Source organism: Pelodiscus sinensis, chromosome 2 (assembly GCF_049634645.1).
Source record: "Pelodiscus sinensis isolate JC-2024 chromosome 2, ASM4963464v1, whole genome shotgun sequence".
In the NCBI taxonomy this organism is placed as follows: domain Eukaryota; kingdom Metazoa; phylum Chordata; order Testudines; family Trionychidae; genus Pelodiscus; species Pelodiscus sinensis.
The window spans coordinates 136652825-136676580 of NC_134712.1; the positions used below are offsets into that span (position 1 = coordinate 136652825).

Consider the following 23756-nt stretch of genomic DNA (forward strand, 5'->3'; position numbering starts at 1 on the left):
ATTATCAATAATGAGGTGGCCTGTGTAGAAATTGAACCACAGCATTCACAATCTGTGCAAGATGAAATATGCTCAAAGAAATAACATGACCACTGACCTGAAAATTGCTCATGCAAGCTCATATTGCTGTTTACTAATCAATTCAGCAAAAAAAAAACTTGATTCATTTTAGAGGGGGATAGAACACATTAAATAAAATTCCAAGTTCAGTGCTGGTGACCCTATTCACACATTGTGAATTGGGGCTCAGTATCTATCTGAGAGTCGGGGTGGTAAGAAAGTAGTCATCCAGTATCAACAGTGACTTCGCCGCTTTGCTTAATATCTTCGTTTCCAGTTTGAAGGAAGACCAAGTGATACTGGTTGATGGGTTTGGGGATATGTACAATTACAGGAGAAAAAAATCTGATGAAAATGGAGTGTTAGTATTTAAATTCTCTGAATATTTTTGAGCAAGATATAGTAAGCTAATATTCATGTATTTTTAAAGAATAAAATATCTAGAATAAAATAGTAGATGAAAAGACTCCATGTGATGTGTTGTGACTTTCAGTTTAGTTTGTGCTTCACATATTGATGAGACTTTGGGTAAACACTGTCATGCAGTGTCGTTTTTTTTTTCTGTCTTTGCTGGAGCTCTTTGTGAACTGCACACAGGTACTTCAAAGATTTGGCTCTTATGTACTAGTCATAAATGCAGTTTCTTCCTTTGCCGCCTCATGAGCTCTTGCCTTTAAACGTTTCTTCTCTGTGTACAGTTTGAACGTCATAAAAACAAAATCACCTTAGCACTTCATCTTTTATTACATAAGCCGTGAATCTTTTCCATAGTTATGTACATTAAAAGTATGTACGTACCTAAAGCATGTTTTATAAAGAAAGCTGCACAAGGTTGTGTTCTGGAATATTTTATTCAACTAGAACTGCTTGTATTGTTCAGACACAACCAATACTATGCAATCTGTGTCTTTCAGCTTTCGACTGAGATGTGAAATTTATGTCCTGACTTCTTGTGTTCATTAAAGATCCATAGAGGGTATGGTCATTTCACCTCCCTTTTAATCAGTTAACTGGTTAAACATTATGTGAAAATGTGGGGACTCCCAGCTGCCACTCTGATGCACCTCCTCTTCTTCCCCGGCCCCTTCCTTTCTCTGATAGAGACAGCAAGGGGGTGGGGGAAGCGACTAGTAGACTAGTGTGTTGACTAGCCGATAAGCATTTGCTTATAGTCGACTAGTCAGTCACAGCCCTAGTCTCAAGGCATGTTCTGAAGGTCAGTGCATTTGAACTGTTTCATATTCAGGTGAAAATTAGTATTATATTAAATTTGTGTTTCTATTTAGATTACTTTACCTTGCACAAATGATGAATCCGAAGTACTAGTCCAGGTTTTCTTAACTCTTCCTGGATTTCCACTGAACTTAACTTGTGACATGCAAGCCAAATGTTGTGTACTCATTGCAAACTGGATAGGGGTTGTATGAATGAAATGGATAATTCAGAGCTGGTTGTACCCAGAAATCATCTCTTAACCAATCTGAGACAAGTCTATACATTAGTTTCCAAATGTAGAAAAAGTAAGTAGCAGAAAGATTCAAAACATAGTATTGAGTTCCTCTGACTTTAATATAATGAAATCTTTAAGCTGCTACAGATGCTCCATTATAAAACAAATTTTGATAGGAAAACATATATGTGTTCTGGGTGCCTCAGTGTAGAAAGCGGGGAGGCACTTTCATGACACATTTGATAAAACTAATCTCACTGGATAAAGAACTGGAATACTTCTTTCCAGACTTGCTCTGAAAATTGACTGCAAAAATTGCATTGGCAGATTCAGTGGTAGTCTCTTTATGTATCTCTGTCAAGGACATTATATACAAATGTTTTTTTCTGTGTTTCATAAAAGCCACATTACTATTTAATTATGGGCACAGTTTGTAGTGTCCCCTACCATGTAGTATTGCCTGCAGTTAAGGTTGCCTGATACTTTACATCTTAAACCCAATTTTCATTTGCCAAACTTTGAATGTTCAGGCTGCGATTTTTCCCCCCCTGCTCTAGGGATCAGTGCCATGGTGGGTGGTTTTTTTTTTTTTTTTTTTTGTCTTTCACCTAGTTTATGAAAACTGCCCATACTTGGCCAAGCCTCTGAAAAATCTCATTTTGTACAGTCTCAATAGAGACTTGTTGGAAGTTCAGCAGCTAAAATCTCCAAACGAGTCCTTCTATATTGGGTATGCTGCTGAGGAAGGCTACAGGGGCTGAGCAGGACTTTCCTGGATACTAGGGTACCAAGCCCTGGAACGAATCAAGGTGGAGGTAAGGAAGCAGTTAGGAGAGTGGAGCAGCAACCAGAGTTGAGGCTGAGGAAGCAAAGGCGGGTGAGAACCAGAGTAGGACATGGATCAAAGCAGAGGAATTAGATGATAGGAGCCATGGAAGAGGGATGGGGCAGATGGAAAGAGCAGAGTGAAAGGGGGAGTAGATAGTATTACAGGGGTCATCTAGTGCTTGCCCAGGTACAGGACTTGTGTCTAAACAATCCAAGGCAGGTGGCTATCCCGCCTCCTTTTGTAAATCTCTAGTGAAGGAGTTCCCATTTCTTCCCTAGGCATTCTGTTCTGTTGTCTTGCTATTCTTGTAGTTAAGAAAATTTTCCTGAGAACTAATCTAAATCTGCTCTGCTATAGTTTGAACCTATTTCCTTTTATACTCTTTTGTTGTAGAAAGCAGCCATTTTTTAAAATAGCCTTTCAAGTATCTGAAGGCTGCCATCAAATCCTATCTTCATCCCCTCTTTGTCTAAAGTAAACCTACTTAGATCCTTCAGCTTTTGCTCATATGATCTGCACTTGCATCAGGATCCTTTCCAGTTTCGCTGCATCTTTTCTATACGTTGGTAACCAAAATTGGACACAGTACTACAGCTGAAAGCTAACCAGCACCAAGAAGAGGACTACTCTCACTTCCCGTGATTTGCCTTCCATACCTCCATTAATGCAACCTAAAAGTCTATTTGCTTTTTGCAACAACATTGCATTAATGACTTATATTTAGGTTGTGATCCACTCCCATGTCCTTCTTTGCAGTGCTGTTGTCAAGCTAGTTTCCCCCCATTCTATATTTGTGCATTTGGTTTTGCTTCTCTTAAATGTAACACCTTACATTGTCTTTGTTGAATTTCATTTTGGTTATAGCCCATTCTTTGAATTCATCAATATTTGTCTGCATTTTTGTCCTGTCCTCCAAAGTACTGGCAATCCCTTCAGCTTTGAATCATCAGCAAACCCAATCAGAATGCTCTTTGAACTGACATAAAGAACTGGTCATGAATAAGGATGTTAAACACTGGACCCAGAACAGATCCCTATGGAACGCCTCTAGAGACCTCCCTCCCGTCCAATAACACTCCAATAGATGGGGGAGGAGAACAAGAGGTACAAGCTGGGAGAGCTAGAGTGGCTGGGCCACAGTGGTAAAAGTTTTTGATAATCAAAATCTGGAACTGAATTCAGGAGTCCTAAATCTGATCATTGTTTTGCTGTTACCAAATATCTGCAAAATCCACCGGCAAAGAGTTATCCCCTCCCTCTCTATTGGAAGGTCCACGTGAAGGATGGTAGCCTTCTATTGCGACCAGTCACTTTATTAGTTCAAGTCATCTGTGCTATGGATTTAAAGGTCCCAGCCTGGGTGATGACCCACGTGAGCATCAGTACAATTCCAAGTGAAGGAATTTCTGTTTTTACTTTTCCATTTTGATTTTTTTTTAAGAAATTGAATACAATAAAACCTATATTAAAATAAGCTTGCAAGTTGAAATAAACAAAACCTAGCACCATAATTGCAGTTGCTTGTATAATCTTAGTTTGGAGCTTTTGTGTGCATATATGAGGATAATGATTCAATGCTACTTTTTTCACAGGATCCCTGCCTCACTATTTTATGTATGCATAACGTATGTACACATTATCCTAAATCACTTCTGATCAACTAAACACACTTCTGTGGCCTGTTCAGCAAGGTACTTGTATTCATAGATTCCAGAGCCAGAAGGGGCCATTTTGATCACATAGTCTGACCTCTTGTATAACATAGGCTATAGAACTTCCCCACAATAATTCCCAGAGCAAATTTTTTTATAAAAAAACAACCTGCCTTAATTTAAGAATTGTTAATGATGGAGAATCTTGGTAAATTGTTCCAATGGTGAATTACTCTTACTTTAAAAATGTCTGCCCTTTTCAGGTAGGAATTTGTCTAGCTTCCACTTCTAGCCACCGGATTATGTTCTACTGCTAAGTGAAGAGCCTATTATTAAATATTTGCTTCCCATAGAGATACTTACATTCTATAATCAAGCCACCCCTTCAGTGACAGCTTCTCAAGGTGTCCAGAACTATAACTGACCTCATTATCCCCCTTCCTCAATAAGGGGATGTCTGCACTAGAACATTATTTTGAAATAACTAAATAACCATTTAGAAATAAGCTTATTCCCCGAGGAAAGCAGGAGTACAGATTTTTAAATAACCAGCCCGTTATTTTTAAATAATGGGCTTGGTAGTGTGGATGCTCCACTTAGTTTGAAATAAGGGGGGTTATTCTGAAGTAACTCTCTAGTGTAGACCAGGGCTAAGAGAGAACACTGTTATATATATCACTCAGTATCATTATATATATCACTCAGTTATATATCACTCAGTATCATTTCTCTGACACCACCAGCCTGTCAGTCGCCCAAACAATCTGTGTTCCACGAGCCTTTACTTTGCCTTGTAGGTTACAATAAGAATACCCCAGCCACTAAGCCTTTCTGAAAACACCCCCCTGTAGTTTGTCACTGGACACTCACAGAATGGCCAGATTTGCTGTCCTCAAGAGAACAATATACAGACATTTTGACTGATACCACTTAGGATCAAGTATTTTATAACACTGCAGCACAAAGATATGGTTAAAGTTAAAACAACCATAAACTAATTATCTAAGATAAAAGTTACGAGAGATACTGTGAGAGAACAATGGAACCGAAATGTCTAGATCTAAAACAATAAGGATAATATACTTCTTGTGTTTGTCACTGCTGCAACCACTGCTAGTCTCTAGTCAATGGCAGAGCCTGGAACAGAAGACAAGAATCCTGGAAGTCAGTCCCTGCTCTGATCACATACAATAAAAGCTCTATTCTCTGGCACTCAGTTACCCAGAAAGCTGAATTAACCAGCATTTCTGATATCTCCCAATACAAATCTTCAGTCTAATAACAGGGACTAGTATACTGCCCAATTTATTATGCAATTGCAAATTTTGTACTATACTTTTGTGCAAAAGAGGCAGAAAACAAGTAAGCTAGCTGCAATCAGGGATTTAGTCACAAAGGCAACTTCCAGTGTGTCATAGGGTCATTACAGATTCAGCCCAATCGTCTATACCTTCTACATCTCCACTGATAATTGATGTTGATCATGATGAAACCAAAGCACTGCAAGATCCTAAAATGCCTTCTGAACTCTCAAAGAAAGATTAAACTAACTATATTCAATATCGTTCTAGGGTAAATGTAGTTTTAGTGATCAGAGTGTAAGTCAGGCACTGCCCATAGTGATATGCAGTGTCATAAGATAATCAACTCTTTAGAAAACTCTACTTGTATACATCTAAGTGCCTCAAGAAACCAATAACCCTGCAGTGCAACCCTACTACTGGATTGTTGAGTATCTGTTCCATTTAAAACTTCATTCATTTATTGTATTCTGATTCTTTGAAAACTGGTATCCAGTTGGTAAAGTATAACTCTCAGTTAACCAGAATATTCGAGGGCCTCTATTCTCACAACATGCTGGATAGCTGAGCTTTTAGTATACCTTCTTAGTACATTAGCATTTTACTGCTATTTAAAGCAATAGTAAGACTTTTCTTTTTTTCTTTATCCTAGAAACTACCTCTTCAGGTTACATCTTGAGGATCTGTCTCTAATCCAGGTACGTGCAATGTATTTTCCTGTCTCAATTAGTTCTTGGTTTTAATGTGATGAAAAAGATGTTTTAAACTTGTAATCAAGCTAATCAGATGTTCTCTAGTGCACTGGACAGCTATTTTTTCAGCTTTGCTGCTCCTCATTATGTAAATCACATTACTCATTTTAATTCCAGATTAGCCTTTGGCCTAGGACATATATACTAGGGATGATAAATGTCGGTTAATTGAATAGTCGAGTAACCTCATGAAATTTTATTGGTTAGTCGACTAGTCTATAGTCCCTGGGGCTGTCAGCCACTGTATCAGAGGCAGCAGCCCTGGATGCCAGGAGGGAGCTGGTCCTCGAGGAGAGCAAGTTTAAAAACCAGCTCCCTTGTGGACCAGCTGCCTTGTGCTGCTGTGTCTGACAAAGACGCAGTAGTGCGGGGTGACAGAAATTCCTGTCTGGGGGGGGGGGGGGGAGGGAGGTCTGAACTCCCGGACTCAGTGTGAGCCAGAACTGAGCAAGGCTGCTTGCCCACCTGGCTCCTAATACATTTAAATGCAGGGGAAGGTCCTGGAACCGGTGCGAGCCAGGACTGAGCCAGGCTGATGGCCAACCTACTAAAAAATTTACTGGGAGGGAGAGGGGGAGAGAGAAATGTGTGTAGTCTAGAGCATTAAGTTATAAGTTTTTGCTTATCGGTTAATTGACTATACTATTACATCCCTAATACATACCTGCTGTTACCTCACTATCTATTGTGATTTTAGTGAGAGTTAATATTTACAAAATGGAGGCTGGGGAGAGAAGTAATTGTATTGCTGAAGTGGTCTGACTTGCAACGGAGCACCCTACTATGGTTTTGTTGTGAAATTCTCTTAAGAATCCATTATTCCTGTTTGGAAAGCATCTGTCCTTTCTCTGTAATACTCGATGAAGGAGTATATCCACATTTGCTGTGTGCAGTTCCTTAGCAAAGGAAAAACAAAGGTTGTGATAAACAAATACAAACTAATCTGCTTGCCTTATACAGCTAATTGCTTTTTAAAGTTATTAGAGCTTGAAATCCAAGTCTTCAGGCTTCAAGAAAAGATGAGAAAATAACTCAGCTTAATTAATTTCCCCCCTGAACTTTGCAAGGACAAAGAGGCCTCCATGTTCAGAATTTGTCATGTATTTCAGCCTTATATTCCCACAGGACTCTGAGTCCTTCCTTTTTACAGCAATAATATTCTTGCCATGCACATCCTGCCAAAAGAAAAGAATTTGGCATCCTACTTTGAATTCTTGGCTCTAAACATTTGTTTTCATTAATTTGATGTAATTGGCTGATATGTTAAAGAATGGAAGTACAATATAGGAGTCTGCAGTTTCTGACACCTTTCTTGTATATTACAGTAACTAATGAAAACACTACTTTTTAAGTTGAATTCTGTGGCTCTTCCAAAATACAACCCTGTAATTTTTAAGTATCAAAAAAATAAAGTCAATTGAGGTGAGTCTGGCCTTGTGATTTGTGCAGCCCCAAGGTTTTCTGCATGTACAAATTAGGCCAAGAAATGCCTTGCCCTGTGGTCCCACAATATACTAGAGGGGGAAAAGTAAGTGATCTAGGGAGCTGCCACAATTACAGAATCCTTCCCTCACAATTGCGTTGCTGGTTGGGCCTTTTTGTTGGTGGTGATGGGTTTGTTTGTTTGTTTGTTTGTTTGCTTGTTTGTTTGTTAGTTAGAGTGACCATATTTCCAAGCCAAAAAGCAGAACACGTGGTTATTTTCTTCCATCATTGCACCCTTCCTTATCTCCTCTCACTTTCAGCACACCTTTTCTATATCCCCTCATCTCCTCCTTCCTGGCTTATTACTGACAAGGTCAGCCTCTATCTCAAAAATCTACTCTGTTGTGTCCTTTAAAAACTTGTACATCAACTATAAGGTAGCTAACGTCCTGATTTCCATATAATTAGCCTGAAAACATGGAGTATCCCTTAAAATTGTGAAATGTTCATAATCTTTTCAAGTGATCTGGGACCAGTTTCAAGCATATTTGTGCTATTTTTACGTTTATACTTTGAAATTACATTATTGTCATTTCCAAGAGTTAAACAATCAGGAGATTATCTGTTTTAGAAGTTATACATTTTGGTTTTTTTTTTTTTAATTTCTTACTTTTTGGTTCATGTTTTCAAGCTTCTCTCCACATCCACGAGAGCTAGAAACAGTTTTCAAAAATTAAACCCGAGATTTTCATAAAATCAAATGAGTACAGGGACGGAGGTTATAGAAAAATACTGAATCACAAGATCTGTGATTAAATCACAAGAGTTGGCATTACTAATAATTCAGAATGAAACTCATCTCTTAAGGTGACAGGCAGGGGGAACCTACAAAAATCAAAATCAAAGAATGAAATTCCTGTAGAGTGGAATTACTGTGTTTATAAGAGGAAATAACAAAATACACTTGCTCCTGGAGTTGTACTTTGTTGGTAAATGTCTGCTTGCTGAGTGACTGAACATTTTGAAACTATGTAATAGAAGAAATGTTCTCCTTGCATCTTTTGCTTTCACACAATTGTTGGTGTCATAATAACAACATAAAAAGTTCAATCTAATTTTCCTTCCCTCTTTGATCACTTTGCTTACTTTACAAGAACCATCTTTTGTAAAACAAGCATCTGGTTTACAGCTAATAATCTACATTTTCACATCTGGAAGAGGATATGTACAGTAATATCTAGCAGTAAGAAGTCTGCAGTGTAGCACACTAAGAACAAAAAGGGAATGGAGACAATCCAGCCCGGAGAGCTATTGTTCCATTATTTTGGAAAATTGCTCAAGATCTGTCTTTATGTTGTGTCTCTTTTCTGTGGGAAGAGGAAAGTAGCTGACTCTTCCTCAATCACAAGTGATACCACAGGCCTTAGAATAGAGATGAATGTTCCAGTTTGCCACCTGTTTTACCAATTTCCAAACAGATTGTTATAGCTCTGTTTTATTTATTTATTTTGTCACAATTGGCTCAAAGATTTTGTTTCTTTCAGCCTAAACTAACTTGTCAATTTATTTTGACCTACTTGTGGGAAGTCTTTTATCAAAGAATTTGGGAAAGAGTAGACAGTACAGAGATTTAGGTCTTGATTTTTAAGTCTAATGCAGGTGCGTAAGTTTGTTCACGTATTCGTGTACTCCCAAAAGTTTCACTGGAGCTAGGCTTAGGCGTATGTCTTTGCACAATGGGGCACTTCAAAATTAAAAATATTCAGACTAAGCGTAGGTTTATACTTAAAACACTTCTGTGGCACTTCAGTGAAGATACTACCATGTTGATGGCAGAGTTTCTTCCATTGGAGTAGTTAATCCATCCCGTGAGAGGCAGTAGCTATATCAGCCCTCCACTATCAGCCGTCTATGCCAGGGGTTAGGTTGGTATAACTATGTTGTTCAGGGGTATGGATTAATGTGATAGCCACTTAGCAACAGCAAGATAACAGTTCGAGTTCTTGGATTTAAATCTGTCTTTACATTACTAAAATATAAATTTTCTCCTTATCGTGGCATTTTATAGTAACAATAGTTCTCCAAAATCAACACATTAAAAGAACTACACCTTGTTTCAAGCAATTGCCTAATAACTTTGCATAGGATAATTCACATGTATTGGTTTAAAATAAATATTCTGTATTGATTAGACTTACTCAGAAAATCTTTATACGAGGTGCATTCTATTTATTATCCCTTATTAAAAACTCCATTTGAAATGTAAATCTCCATAAAGGAAATGAAAAACAGGTTAACATTTATAAAAAAATGCAGCACTTTCATTACAGTAGAGAGTCCCAGCATCTTGCAAAAGTGATAGTTGGATTACAAGAGACAGGATGTGTATCTAAAGTGAAGAAAGGCTTTAGCTAGTAAGTCGTCATCACTCATTGCTGGCACACTGAAACTAACATCTAGAATGTGATGGTTCTGTGCTCTGTCCTTTAGAGGAAAGTCCTATTGTTTGGGTTAGCAATATGAAATGCCTATAGTGAGCCAGCATTTGACATGTCTCAGCAGTTCTCTTTATGAAGGGGAATACAGATGAGTTTAAAGGGCTGAAAACCCTTTAATCTTCTGCCAGGGAAGCATATAAGTAAAAAAAGTTCAAAGCTGACTCTTGGAACAATGACTCTATGGTGATTATGGATTAAGAAATAAAACCTCACAAGGCCCTAGTTGTAGAAGGACGGGTATTTCACTCCTCAGAACAGCACATGAATTTAATAGTCCTCATTATTATAAAGGTTACCAAACTGTATCCTTTTAAAAACAATTTTTGAACTTGTGTAATTTTGTCCTTAAAGGCAAAATCTTGTAGTAAAGAAATCTACTGGATACCATAGAGAAACTCTGTGTTTATAGATATATAAATACACTCACACACTTTAGTTACTGTGTAAATACACACAAAAACAACTGTGGGAATAATAATGGGTATCAGAAGTCAAGCAGAGATGTTACTAATGATTTTTACAACATTTTTTCCAAGAAGCTTCATTTTAAAAATAAATGAAAATGAGTGCCTCTGCTGAACTTACAGATCTGTGGGTGTTCTTCAAATGAACCACAAAGCTATTTGATGGTGAAGTCAAAAAGCTGTTCTTTAAATGGCTGTGAAACTGAACAGAGTATTCAAACATTTGTAGCCATTATCAATGTTTCTGTTGGGTCTGTTGAAAGTGGCATATAGTAAATGGCTTGTAAAATTTTACGATGTTTGGGACATGGAGATGTACTTAAAAATATATGACCTGTAAATCCAAATTGGCTTGAGATCTACCTCTCTGAGGGTATGTCTAGACTATAGGGTTTTGTTGACAGAAGTTTTGTCGACAGATACTGTCGACAAAGCTTCTGTCGACAAAGAGCGTCTAGACTACATCCAGTTCTGTCAACAAAGCAAGCTGCTTTCTCGACATAACAGTGTGGACGCAAAGGACAGTGTAGATGCAATAATGCCTTCTATCGACAGAACTCTGTCGATAAAAGGCGTTATTCCCCGTAGAATGAGGTTTACATACGTTGACAAAACTGCCGAGTTCTGTCGACGTTATGTCGACATAATTCAAAGGCAGTGTGGACACAGGTATAGTTTTGTTGACAAAAGTCCACTTTTGTCGACAAAACCCTGTAGTCTAGACACAACCTGAGAGAGTGCGTATCTTATCCATTTGATATTGGGCTTATGGCAAGGTGTTATCCTTGAACAACTCTCAGTTTTGGAATCTGCTGCCCCTAATTGGAAATAACCTGGATTTGTTGATGACAAGGTCTATATATTCAGGGTTCACTATATATTCTCTCTGTCTGATCATGAGTATCAACATATTTTTAAGGTCACACTTCCTACAATTATGTGCATATCTGAATAACTCAGTATGCATTTCTAAGTGAGGTTTTAACCTTCGTGATTGCTTGGAAACATAACCCAAATTTCCCCTAAAACCGTATTATTTTTAATCCAATGTCATGATTTTAAAGGCCTGAATCAAGATTTTCATTGCTTGGATTGACGATACTATGGATATGTCTAGACTGCAGGCATCTTTTGGAAGAAGCTTTTCCGGAAGAGATCTTCTGAAAAAAACTTCTTCCGAAAGAGAGTGTCCACACTGCAAAAGCACATCGGAAAAGCCATCTGCTTTTTCAAAAGATAGCGTCCACACTGATTGGATGCTACCTCGCATTTCAGCTGTGATTATTGTATGTGGAGTGGCCAGCAGGGCACCTGTGCTTTTTCCTCTTTCTTCTTTTTTCAAAAAAGCTCCCTCTTCCCCATTCACACGGGCCTTTTTCCGAAAGAGCTCTTTTGGAAAAAAGGCTTCTTCCTCGTAGAATGAAGATTACCAGTGCCGGAAAACCCCTCTGTTCTTTCAATTTTCTTTTGGAAGAACACAATTGCAGTGTGGACGTAATTGAAGTTTTTTCAGAAAAACAGCTGTTTTTCCAAAAAACCCTCTGTAATGTAGACATATCCTCCGTGCTTACTAATGCATTTGAGGAGGCAGAAGCCAGTCTGGGAAATGATGTTGCATGGGAGAGGAACTGCTTTAGAGGCTGACTGTTATTGTAGTGGACTGCTGCTGTTTCGACTGACTATAAATTTGTCAGAAGCTCCTGGAGCTTAGGAAAAGTTCTCTTTCAAATGGGTTGATAATAAAATAGTAATTTAATGCCAAAAGTTTATATGAAATAGTGATGTTTACTGAATTTTAACATATTTGGGGTAGTCCTGTAGTTTTAACACAGAATTAATCCTGGCAGAAATCCAACTGATATTAAGGACTTTGTGACTGGGGCCTTTGTTTTTACAAGAGAGTAAAAGTGTTTCTGTATACAGGCAGTCCCCGGGTTACATGGATCCGACTTACATCGGATCCCTACTTACAAACGGGGTGAGGCAACCCCGCCCTAGCTGTTTCCCCCCAGCAGACCAGGGAGACGCAAAGCTAGCGCCCCCCCCCCCCCCCCCCAGCAGACCAGGGAGATGCGGAGCGGCTTTTCTCAGCAGACACCTCAGCTTGAGAATAAAGGACGGAGGGAAGTGAGGTGTGGGAGAATAAAACTGAGCTCTGGAGAAATGTTTGGCTAGAGTTTCCCCTACAATATGTACCAGTTCCGACTTACATACAAATTCAACTTAAGAACAAACCTACAGTCCCTAACTTGTACGTAACCCGGGGACTGCCTGTAGTCTGAAACAGTTGACAAATAGATAATGACTTTTGGGGGGAGGGGAAACTTACAGAGCATGGCATTTTTTAAGAGTACAATGTTTGCTTTACATGGAATTAAATGTTTATGAAAAATTCCAGAGATCTGATATAGGAGAAAGTATCTTCCATGAGAAAATTTTTGGAAAACATCGTTACTTGTTGCTCTCTGAAGGCACGGTAGGTAATAGGTTGTATTCCATAGTTAATAGTTGTGTAATTTCATATTTGAGTTCCTTAAGACTTCTTGAGTGAACACCACTTGATCCAGGTGACTTACTACTTTTTTGGTTCTAAAACTTGCTCTATCATCATGTGAATATGAAGAATTGTCCTAGATTTGTCTCCTAAAAAAGCTCACACATGGGAAACTCCCTCACACCTTTTTCAGTGAAGACTAATACAAATAATTTATTTAGCTTTTTTGCAGTGGCCTTACCTTCCTCCAGTGCTCCTTTAACACCTCAGTCATCCAGTGCCTTCACTTGGTTGATTTGTTAGTTTGTGAGTGTGTGTGTGTGTGGGGGGGGGGGGTGTCTCTTTGTTTTGTTTTTGCTTTAGAGTTTGTGTCTTTTGCTGGATTGGGTGTCCAAATTGTTGTTGCCTCAGCAATGTATTAGTACATTACCTATAAACTAAGAAATGCAATCCTGAAGTAATTATTCTAACCTGATATTTCAAAATAAGTTTTTCTTTGATTCTGGGGATCACAAAATCTCCCCTCTTTTATGCTGATGTTATTAAGAATTGACTATGTACCTGTATATTTAAAAAAAAATTCAGTTACTGTAACTAATTTCACTAGGAATTCAGAGATAAAAATAGGGAAATTGCTCTTTAATTTCATCTATTTGATTTGTCAGATGGTAAAAGCTCAAGCTTTTGGGATAGAAAACTACCTTAGGGTCCCTAATATAAACTCCATTCAAATTGGGACAAATTTTATAGTCTTCCTATCTCTGAAATCTGCTCAAGGAGAGTATCTCTCTGTACTTGCCTTTGCAGAAGGGAATGTCAACCCCTTGTGCAGTTACATTTACCTCTGCATTTGACCCCACCCTCAGCCCTTCATGAGGCCAGGAATCTATGAATGAGGACGAAATTTGCAGCAGTTGGGCCGGGACAGGTGGGCATCACATAATCTGCCCACAAAACTAGTGAATTCTGAAAAACAGAGGTCTCCAACTCCCAGCCTGTGGGTCATCCATGGCTAGAGTATTTTTTGCAATCTGGCCTGGGTGTCCCGGTGGCCCCGAGGAGGAGGGGGATGTCTATACCCATCCCCCAAGTCTCACCCCTTCCCATCACAACCCCACTCTCTCCTCCCACTGTGGGCGCAGGAACTGTGGGGGCTGCTTTGGGGAAAGCAGAGTGTGCATGCACTCACTCAACTTCCCCACAGTGGTGGGGGCCAGGGGAAGTCTGGGGACCTGATTTCTGCTGCTGCCCCACACAAGCCTTCCACCCAGTAATCTCTGAGGTCTCATCCCTCCAGGGATGGGGTGAAATGGGGAAGGACAGGGTGGAGTGGTGGAGGGAAGAGGGGGAGCTTTAGGGTGGGCACGCCCCCTCCCTTGGCCGCCGAGTCTCCCAGGTTTGATTGTGAAAATGCTCCGGCTGTAGATGGTCCACAGGCTGGGAGTTTGAGACCTCAGCTCAAAAAGGTTAATATTGTTATTGCTACACTGAGTTTTCTATGACCCTTTCACAATTCAATCCCCACGACCCTCTTCTTGGGAGTCCAGCCAGTGGAGACAGAACAAGAAAAGTTCTTTCAGCAGAGCTGTGATTCCAAGGAGAAGGGGTTGGATACCGACCGGACAATGGATGATAGACCCAGAGCAAAGACTTGTTGAGCGGAGATCTCTGCTTCTTTAATGGAAACTAATGAATCTTAAGATTAAACTCCTTGCTTCTTCCACAGACTGGGTCCAAAGAGAGGTTAAAACCAAACTAAACTTGCTATATAAATATCTGTAAATGACAGTGGCAGTCTTTCAGTTCTGTACTGAAAATTTCTCTTTAGAAATGTAAATGCTTGCTTTTACATGAGGTTAAAAACTAATGGAACTGGAGGTAACAAAGTTGAGTGATGAATTGATAAGGTTTTGTTTTGCTTGTTATAACAAATTTTTTGTTCATTGAACAATACTTATAAGCCAGATTCATTATTTCATTGAAGCTAGTGGAGTTTCACCAAGAATGAATCTAATCATAAGTGAATGTAGCTTAGGGCCAGTTACCCTTATTCAAATGGCCACATTAGCTGTGTATAAGGAGTCCACAGTCTATTTTATGTAAAGTAAGTGCATCCTATCTTGAAGCTATCCTAATATTTTATTTTAAAGTGTGACCTGTGGAAAGTCATACCATGCAATGCCACTTGTCTACTGAAGATGAGTGTTACCTTCTGAGAGCTGTAGTCTGCACAGACTACACTCATCTATTTAAATATAGAGGAGCTATTACTGTAAATCACTATTGGTTACATTTGGCTTATGGCACACAGTATGGCTCAGTCCATCCTAAGGATGACCAAAGTGAAAGTTATTCCTCCCACAAAAAAAGATTCTGACACACAGTGTTGGAAAGTATTTTCAAGGTGAATGTCTGATTTAATGTGAAGCTCCTATTGTGAAATTTTACTCTGTAGACAAGCTAGAAGAACAGTTTTATTCATATATTTCCCCACACTTGTTATTCATTTACACTTTGCATGTAGGTAATTGAAAGGTTTCAGTTTCCAGAATTCGTAATCTTGTAGCCTTCAGCAGTGCTAAAATTCCTCACTTCAATTTGAAAAGAGAGTAAGCGTGAGACCAACAAATATTGATAAACTGGCAGGGTTCTGTGGCTACTTTTTCTTTATGTATTGTGTCAGCATTTTATGAGGGAGGTAGGAAGAAAAAGAAAGTAGGGAAAGCCTTTATCATTTGTCATTTACTCACTATATGACTGTGTCTAGACTGGCATGATTTTCTGGAAATGCTTTTAACGGAAAAGTTTTCCGTTAAAAGCATTCCGTTAAAAGTTTTCCGTTAAAAGCATTTTCGGAAAAGAGCGTCTAGATTGGCACGGACCCTTTTCTGCAAAAGCACTTTTTGCGGAAAAGCGTCCGTGCCAATTTAGATGCGCTTTTCTGCAAAAAAAGTCCCAATCGCCATTTTCGCGATCGGGGCTTTTTTGCAGAAAACAAATCTGAGCTGTCTCCACTGGCCTTTTTGCACAAAAGTTTTGCGCAAAAGGACTTTTGCCTGAATGAGAGCAGCATAGTATTTCTGCAAGAAGCACTGATTTCTTACAGTAGGAAGTCAGTGCTTTTGTGGAAATTCAAGCGGCCAGTGTAGACAGCTGGCAAGTTTTTTCGGAAAAGCGGCTGATTTTCCGAAAAAACTGGCCAGTCTAGACACAGCCGATCTGTCACAGATTTGTGCCAATACCGAAATATAAACACAAGCACACTTTTAAACTAATGAGTCTGAACATATCCATTTATTGAAGGAAGTTTAACTTTTTTTTTATTCCTGTCTCAGATTGTATTTGGTGTTATTTTACAGAAATTTTACATCCTTGTTTTGGCAATGGAGAAGGTACTGACATTTTTCTTTATACCTAAAGTAAAGCTTTGTATTAATTCTTGTGGCCCACTGAGATGGAGGGCCACTCATTCAGCCCACTCATTTGCCAACATTGCCCATCACTGCAATATACCCACTAATATACATTTTAATACAATGTTCAAGCTTTTGTATTGCTAACCTTTTCGCGCAGGAAGTCTCTGAGTGCCACTCCTCCCCCATAAATGAAACACACACACACACATACACACACAAAATTGCTATATATAAAATTGCTGGAGACAAAGTGCACTTTGGCATGGAGGCTGACCGCTCTCAAACCCCGTATGCAATAACTTCATGACCCTCTAAGGCAAGGGTGGGAAACCTCAGGTCTGTGGGCCACATACAGCTCCCACCTTGACTGGATCTGGCCCTGTGGCTGGGGATGTCCTGCCTTCACCATTAGGAAGCCGGTACTGGTGTTCCAGCCCAACGCTGCCCCACTGCAGGACTGAAGCACACGATCTACTAGGCTGGGTCCCTCTAGACTCTGGTGTGTGAGGGGAATATGGGGAATGTCTTTCTCTTAGTTTGGGGTCACATCAGTGAGGGAGGTTGTTTTTGTTTCCTCACTTGTGTGTGGCCCCTGGCTGATTTTATTCTGTGGGTCAGTGTCCCCTGACCCAAAACGGGTTCCCCACCTCTGCCCTAAGGTGTCCCAACCACCAGTTTGAGAGCCACTGTTCTAATACAAGCCACAGGATCAATTCTAGACCTAAATTTGTTTGCTGTACATCACATTTTCTGGTTTCAACACAAGCTTCCTGATTCCACAATTTTGGATCATCATGATTCCTTTTGGTCCTAGGAGATGATTTATTGTGTGCTATAGATCTAAAGAATCATTCTGATACGTCAGTGCTTGCCAGCTATGTTGTTTTGCTAGTTAAAACAAGAAAGAAAACAAAATTAGAAATCCTTGGTCATTGGGAGGGGACTGGAAAACTCAAATATACAGTGTCCATCTGTTCTTATCCTTAGATAATAAAAATATTTAGGGTAATTCAACTTGAAATTAACTTTGAAAGAATCTTCCCATACAAAGAGGAGTGCCCTCCTGGGTTTCATAACTTTACCTAGGATTGGTAACACATAGATATTTCCACCTGTATTTGTGTAAAATTTTATTATTACAGGTTGGACCTCCCTTGTCCTGCACCCTCAGGACCTGACCCATCCCAAATGAGGGAATTGGTTGGATATGGGGAAGTCCCCTCTACAGTCCTCCCAGGACGCTCTCTCTCCCTGCAGTTGGCTCCGCTCCAGACCCACTGCCACCGGCTCCAGCCTGAAGGGCTTGGACTTGGGCTCTGGCCTGCTGGGGCTCCTCAGGATGGGGCTGCTCAGCGTAGGTGGCCCCGCTTCTCCCCCACCTGACCGGGGCTCCCCAGGGACAGGGTTCGCACTCCCGGGCTCCGGGACTCTTTGATCCACAAACATCCGTGGTCCAGCAGAATCCTGGATTTCGGAAATTCAAACTGTACTACAATTCGGAAGGAAAGTGATCAAACCACTTCTTGATCTTGTAATTGGTATTTATTAGAGATAATTACTTTTGAAATATGTAGAAACACCAACAGAATAGAAATTTTTTTTAACATACTGGTTTAGTTATTGAGATCTGTTTATTCAAGAACATAGGAAAGATCTGCATATGAAAGAATTTTTCAATGGAGTTGCTAAAATTTAAGGCTTCAGTATTTCTATAATATACCGTAGGACAAGCAACTTTAGATGAATTAATTCCATTAATGCGGTGTAATTGGGGCACAGTGAAAAGAAATCAGTTAATTACACTAGTCTACAATTTTTTAGAAGTCATCTGCTTCAGAGATAAAATGTGCTATTTATTATGTATTTTGATATGCTGAATTCAAATATGACAATTAAAACAACTGATTGGCTATTGTTTCCAAGATATTTAAGTTTTTACATTTTACGTCTAAGTATATTGTGTAGATAGTAGAGTTATAATCATAAATTGATAACCTAGGTCTTTTAATGTGTTTATGGTTGCTTTACATTATAATATTTCACCTGTCCTGTTTATGTAACACTTTAAAAATCAGCAAAAGGGTTATATAAATAAAATGTATTATGAAACAAAAGGCAAAAAACTATTATGTACATAGTTTAGTCCTATTCAGTGTCACTCGGTGCTTCTTGGCTTGTCTCTTGTATTCATTAAATGGAGCATCTCTTGTCACTGTCCTGCAATAGTCTGCAAGCATTGATGGGCTCCATTTGCCCTGATAGCATTTCTCCATTGTTGCAATGTCCTGCTGAAATCGCTCGCCATGCTCGTCGCTCACTGCTCTGCAGTTTGTGGAAAAAAATCTAGATGAGAGTGCAAAAAATGTATCTTTAGTGACATGTTTGCAACCAAGGCTTTTGTATGCCTTGAGGAGGTTTTCCACCAACAACCTGTAGTTGTCTGCCTTGTTTCCGAGAAAATTTATTGCCACTAACTGGAAGGCTTTCCATGCCGTCTTTTCCTTGCCACGCAGTGTATGGTCAAATGCAACATCTTGAAGAAGTTCACAAATCTGAGGACCAACAAAGACACCTTCCTTTATCTTAGCTTCACTTAACCTTGGAAATTTTCCATGGAAGTACTTGAAAGCTGCTTGTGTTTTGTCCATGGTCTTGACAAAGTTCTTCATCAGACCCAGCTTGATGTGTAAGGGTGGTAACAAAATCTTCCTTGATTCAACAAGTGGTGGATGCTGAACACTTTTTCTCCCAGGCTCCAATGACTGTCGGAGTGGCTAATCTATCTCAATGTAGTGGGAATCTCTTGCACGACTATCCCATTCGCAGAGAAAACAGCAGTACTTTGTGTATCCAGTCTGCAGACCAAGCAAGTGTTGAAGCATATGTGTGGGGCCCACCTCTTTTCCTGATCTCCAATTTTGAAGCCAAAATAAAGGTGATAGGCTTTCTTAATCATAGTGGTTATACTGCGATTTTGTGATGCAAAAGTCACTTCACCACAAACATAGCAGAAGTTATCTGCACTGTTCACACAAGTACGAGGTATCTCTGCTCACTTTGGCTAAACAGAAATGTGTCCCTTTGCAAAATCAAACACTGACAAATAAGAGAGCATGACACTGTATGATTTCTAGAGCTGATATAGGGCAATTTGTTCAGCAGAGTGATGTAAGCTTCGTTATGATTGCATCATCCATGACTTCTAGGAATAACATGATGCAATTCATATAATGTATGACGCAATACCAGCTTCAGATTGCATCATTCATTGTTTTGCCTAAAAAGCAAGTACTGTCCAAACCCAGTCATAGATTTATTCATAGATCCAGTCAAAGATGTATTTTAGTCATTTCTGGCTTAAATTGAGATCCCTTCCCTTTATAACTCACTTATCCTCCGCCATTCGCAAGTCAAGGGTCATATATACTGACCCAATAGCATATCTTGAAAACTAGAGCCAATCGACAATTTTAAGCACCATTTTCATTCTCAGTGACCCAGAATTAGTAAAGTTTCAGAAGCATTTTGGCTGTGGAGCAGTGTTACTAATGAAAATAATGTAGCTGTTGCAGTGAGTATTTTCATACTGTAGATGTTATAATTTTCATATTTTAAAGTTAATTTGGAGACCCAAGATGATTTTTTCAGGATTTCTAAATCCTGTTACAGAGATGTTGATTTGCTAGTAAGTGTGTTTCACAGAGAAAAGTGCAAAATTTATTCTTTTTTCAAACAGATTCTGCTTAACAAACTCCTGTAATCATACGTTCACAGTGTTCAGTGCCTTTGTAATGCCTTTGAATACCGATTCTATTACAGCTAACTATACCACTTTGAAACTGCAACTTCAGCCTGTGTCTCTTTTGTGACTGAATTGTATTGCTTGAGATTTATAAAGATCAGTGGTTAGTCCACATTTAAAAAGAAAAAAAATAAGAGAAGGACATTATGAGAATAAAAGAGGTAAAAAAAGGACAAAAACCTGAAAGAAACATTTTTCCTGTATGCCACCTACTCCATTGTACTCAAGGGCATTTACTCATGTGTCTACAGGAAGTGATGGCACCTTCCCTTTTTTATACAGCACTAAGCACATTGTTAGGGTCCAATAATTATTATTCAGAGAGACCAAGAATGTGCTCCATGTTGTATAGAATGAATGCAGACTATGCTCTAGAATGTTTGCAATTTAATCAGAAAAAAATGTCCACACTTTTCTTCTCTCATATCCTGTTGTCAACTTTTTTTTGAGGGGGGTGGGGGGGGGGGGTTCAATTTAAAGTCCCAGCTGCTGGTATCGTATGATAATATAAGAATGCCAGCATTCATTTTTTGTATTTAAGAACATTTCTAGCCTTCATGGTTCAGAGAAAAATCAAGAAGGGGGCCCTGAAAAGGTTCAAAACCCAGAAAAAATAAGAGCCCCCCAAATATATTACTTTAAAATCTTATGATTTTTAAGCTAATTTCTTTAGTTTGTGGGGCACGGGGTTACTTGTGTTTTTTGTACACTTTAAGTCCACTTTACTGTATATGCCAATTTTGTCAGGTCTTGTCCAGAAACATAAAAGAGGATTAGGATGCAAAGATCTTACATCTCCAGAGGGAGCAGCCACTATTGCTACTTTTGTGTTCTCTGTATGTAATGGCAAGACATGCAAGGAATCCTCTAGTCTGCATCAGCTGAAGGAATGCAGCTATTGCATGTGTGTGTATGTGTGTGTGTGTAATCACGTTGAAACACCACATCTCAAAAAAACTAGGTGTTCATGGCATCCTTCACTGCAGGAGTCCTTCTAGCATCTGTAGATCAGTGTTTTTCAAGATTTTGGAGCTGAGTCCCTCCCCACTTTGGGTGCATCTACACAGCACCTTAAAGGCAAAATAAGATTCTATTTCAAAACAGCTTATTTTGAAATTTGGCGCGTCTACACAGATAATTCAGTTTGTCAGAAATATCAGTATGCTAAGCCAAAAGCACAAACAAGTGATGATCACACATTGTCTCCATGTTGCTGAAATTCAGATTCACTAGAAAAAGTTGAATTTTGTTTTTCAATTCATAAATGTTTCAACACTGGATAGCCACTTGACTTCCACATGAAACTACAAAGTACCGTGCTCTTCTTCGATTTCTGCACAAAGCATTTGTGGACTGTCTTGGAGAAGTTCACAATTTTAATAGCAGAACTCAGAACATCCATAAGTTTCCTGCAATCGAAACATTGATCAAGATTTCCCAGTGAATCTTTCAATGAGTCTATGATATACATGGAACAATTTCAAACACTTTGCCTTATCTCCAAGTACAGAAGGGTCTCTCTTCATGGAGATTCCAATGCAAGCTTTCTGCTTCAACTTGTGAGAAGTTAGGAAGTCATAGATGACTGGTGCATGCAGGGAAAGGGGATTCAAGCCAAGGGTACCATTTTGGGCACATATGGGGGGCAGCAGGTATGCGCTCCGGGATGTGGCTTGCTTTTCATCAATTCCCCAGACTGTAAGAGAGTGAGGGGAAAGTACTTGCATTCCTCTCACATCTGGCTGGTGAGCTTCCTTCACCAGCCAGGTGTGAGAGGAATGCACAGAATGCAAACTCTTTCCTCTCACTCCCTTAGTGTCCAGGGAACTGGATGAAAAGCAAACCACATCCCAGAGAGCATCGTTGCTGCCCTCCATACTCACCCGAAATGGAACCCTTGGTTCAGGGAGTGCCATCCAGAGAGGCAGGGAGAAGACATGTCGGGGCACCCATTTAGCAATTAAAATTTTGTGTGGGCATAGGGAAGCAATTCACCTCCAGAGTGCTGCCATGAATCATCTATGTAGGAAGTAATTTAAAATGTAAAAGAGTTCAGATCCAGCTGCAAGCATCTTGCAGAATTTTTAAAAAAATCTAATATTGATGCTTTGTGAGTACCAAACAGTTAAATGAGCTTCTTTTGCTATATCCATTGCTTCATCCAACTAGATTGCAAATAAATTGGATGGTAATCAAGAAATCACCTGTGTAATTAATGTTTTCTGACATTTCATAGATTTGGTAGCTGATCAGTTTGTCTGACATTGGGATAATTTTTAACTTCTTTACTACACAGTCATCAAGTATTGTTCTGCAAACATCAGTTGCTGCTGAGAGAGTCGGTTTTCCCTCAGTTTTATAAGGCTTTTTTTTTCTTGCAATGTAGTATGCTACTTGATATGATGTGTTTCAAGCACTTGCAGGGGAGGATAGCACATTTTTCATTGTTTTTTTGTTTGTTAATTTCTTGTACAGGTTGAATCTCGCTAGTCTAGCACCTTTTTGAGGCCTCACCAGTGCCAAACTAGAGAATTTGCCAAACCACAAGAGGTCGATATTGTTTAGTGCCATTACCAAAATTTCCACTGTTTACTGGGCTCTTAGAATACCTTTTAGTGGTAAATTACAGCTAAACAAGAGCACAGAACACTGAGAGTCAGGACTGGTGCTATAAACAAACATTATGGGATGGCAGGAAACTTGGTCACACTCATGATAAGTGGACATTTGGCTCAGTAAAGTCATGCTGGACCAATGATATAGCCAGAGTAGAGAGGTTCAAGATGTAGCTTTTTAAAGTCTTTGTCAGGAAAGATGGTTATTACTATTGATATGATCATTGGCTTATAATTAGATACATTCTAACATACTCCTTTATTGCATCAGCAGCCTCGTGTCAGACAAAAAAGACCCATCTGATTAAATTAGTTGAAAAATGTTTACTTTTACTAAAGGCTTTACATAATTTTTAATATTGCAGAAATTGCAGATCCTGCAATGCTAGGTTCCCATTGCAATTTATGTCAAGCATGTGCTGACAACAGGAACCCCCTCTATGTGTGGGCTGATAGCAGGAGTGCTAGCTGCCCAGGAATAACAGTGGAAGCCCTGGACCACTGATTAATGTGTTGCGGAAACCTAATATTGTGGGATCTGCAATATCATGAATTAAGTAGGGCATTAGTAATAATATATTTTTCAAAAAAAGTAAGAAATGCTTTGGGTGTCAGCTCCTCCCCCCTCCCCCAAACTTTCCTCCACGCCTCTGAGGGAGTGTGCCCCCGCAATTTGAAAATCTCTGCTCTGGAGGCAGACATTCAGGTTGCTCATGTGCTCTGTACTCAGAATAGTTCCATTGATACAGTGTTCTTCTGCAACATCACTGCAGCTGTAGCTTATAGAATGTCTTCAGATACATGCTTACTGGAATTACTGTAACATAACTGAGGGCACGTCTACACTGCAGGGCAAAAGTTTAAGTAAGATACGTAAGTTCAGCTACACCGATTGCGTAGCTGAAGTCGAAATAGCTTAATTCGGCTTTTGGCGCTGCCTCCACAGCAGGAAGATGAAGGAAAAACACTCTTCCTTTGACTTCCCTTAATCCTCATGA

At 39.4% G+C, this 23756-nt stretch overlaps 1 protein-coding gene across 4 annotated transcripts in view; it reads left to right on the forward strand.

Annotated features, from left to right (window-relative positions):
* SEMA5A (semaphorin 5A) overlaps nucleotides 1-23756 on the forward strand; it is a 549656-nt gene that overhangs the window by 227806 nt on the left and 298094 nt on the right. For all 4 annotated transcript variants that reach the window (XM_075921490.1, XM_075921489.1, XM_006111031.3 and 1 more), the window contains one exon: nucleotides 5945-5990. In XM_075921490.1, the coding sequence (XP_075777605.1) occupies nucleotides 5945-5990 (46 nt within the window). The remainder of the gene's footprint in view (nucleotides 1-5944; nucleotides 5991-23756) is intronic.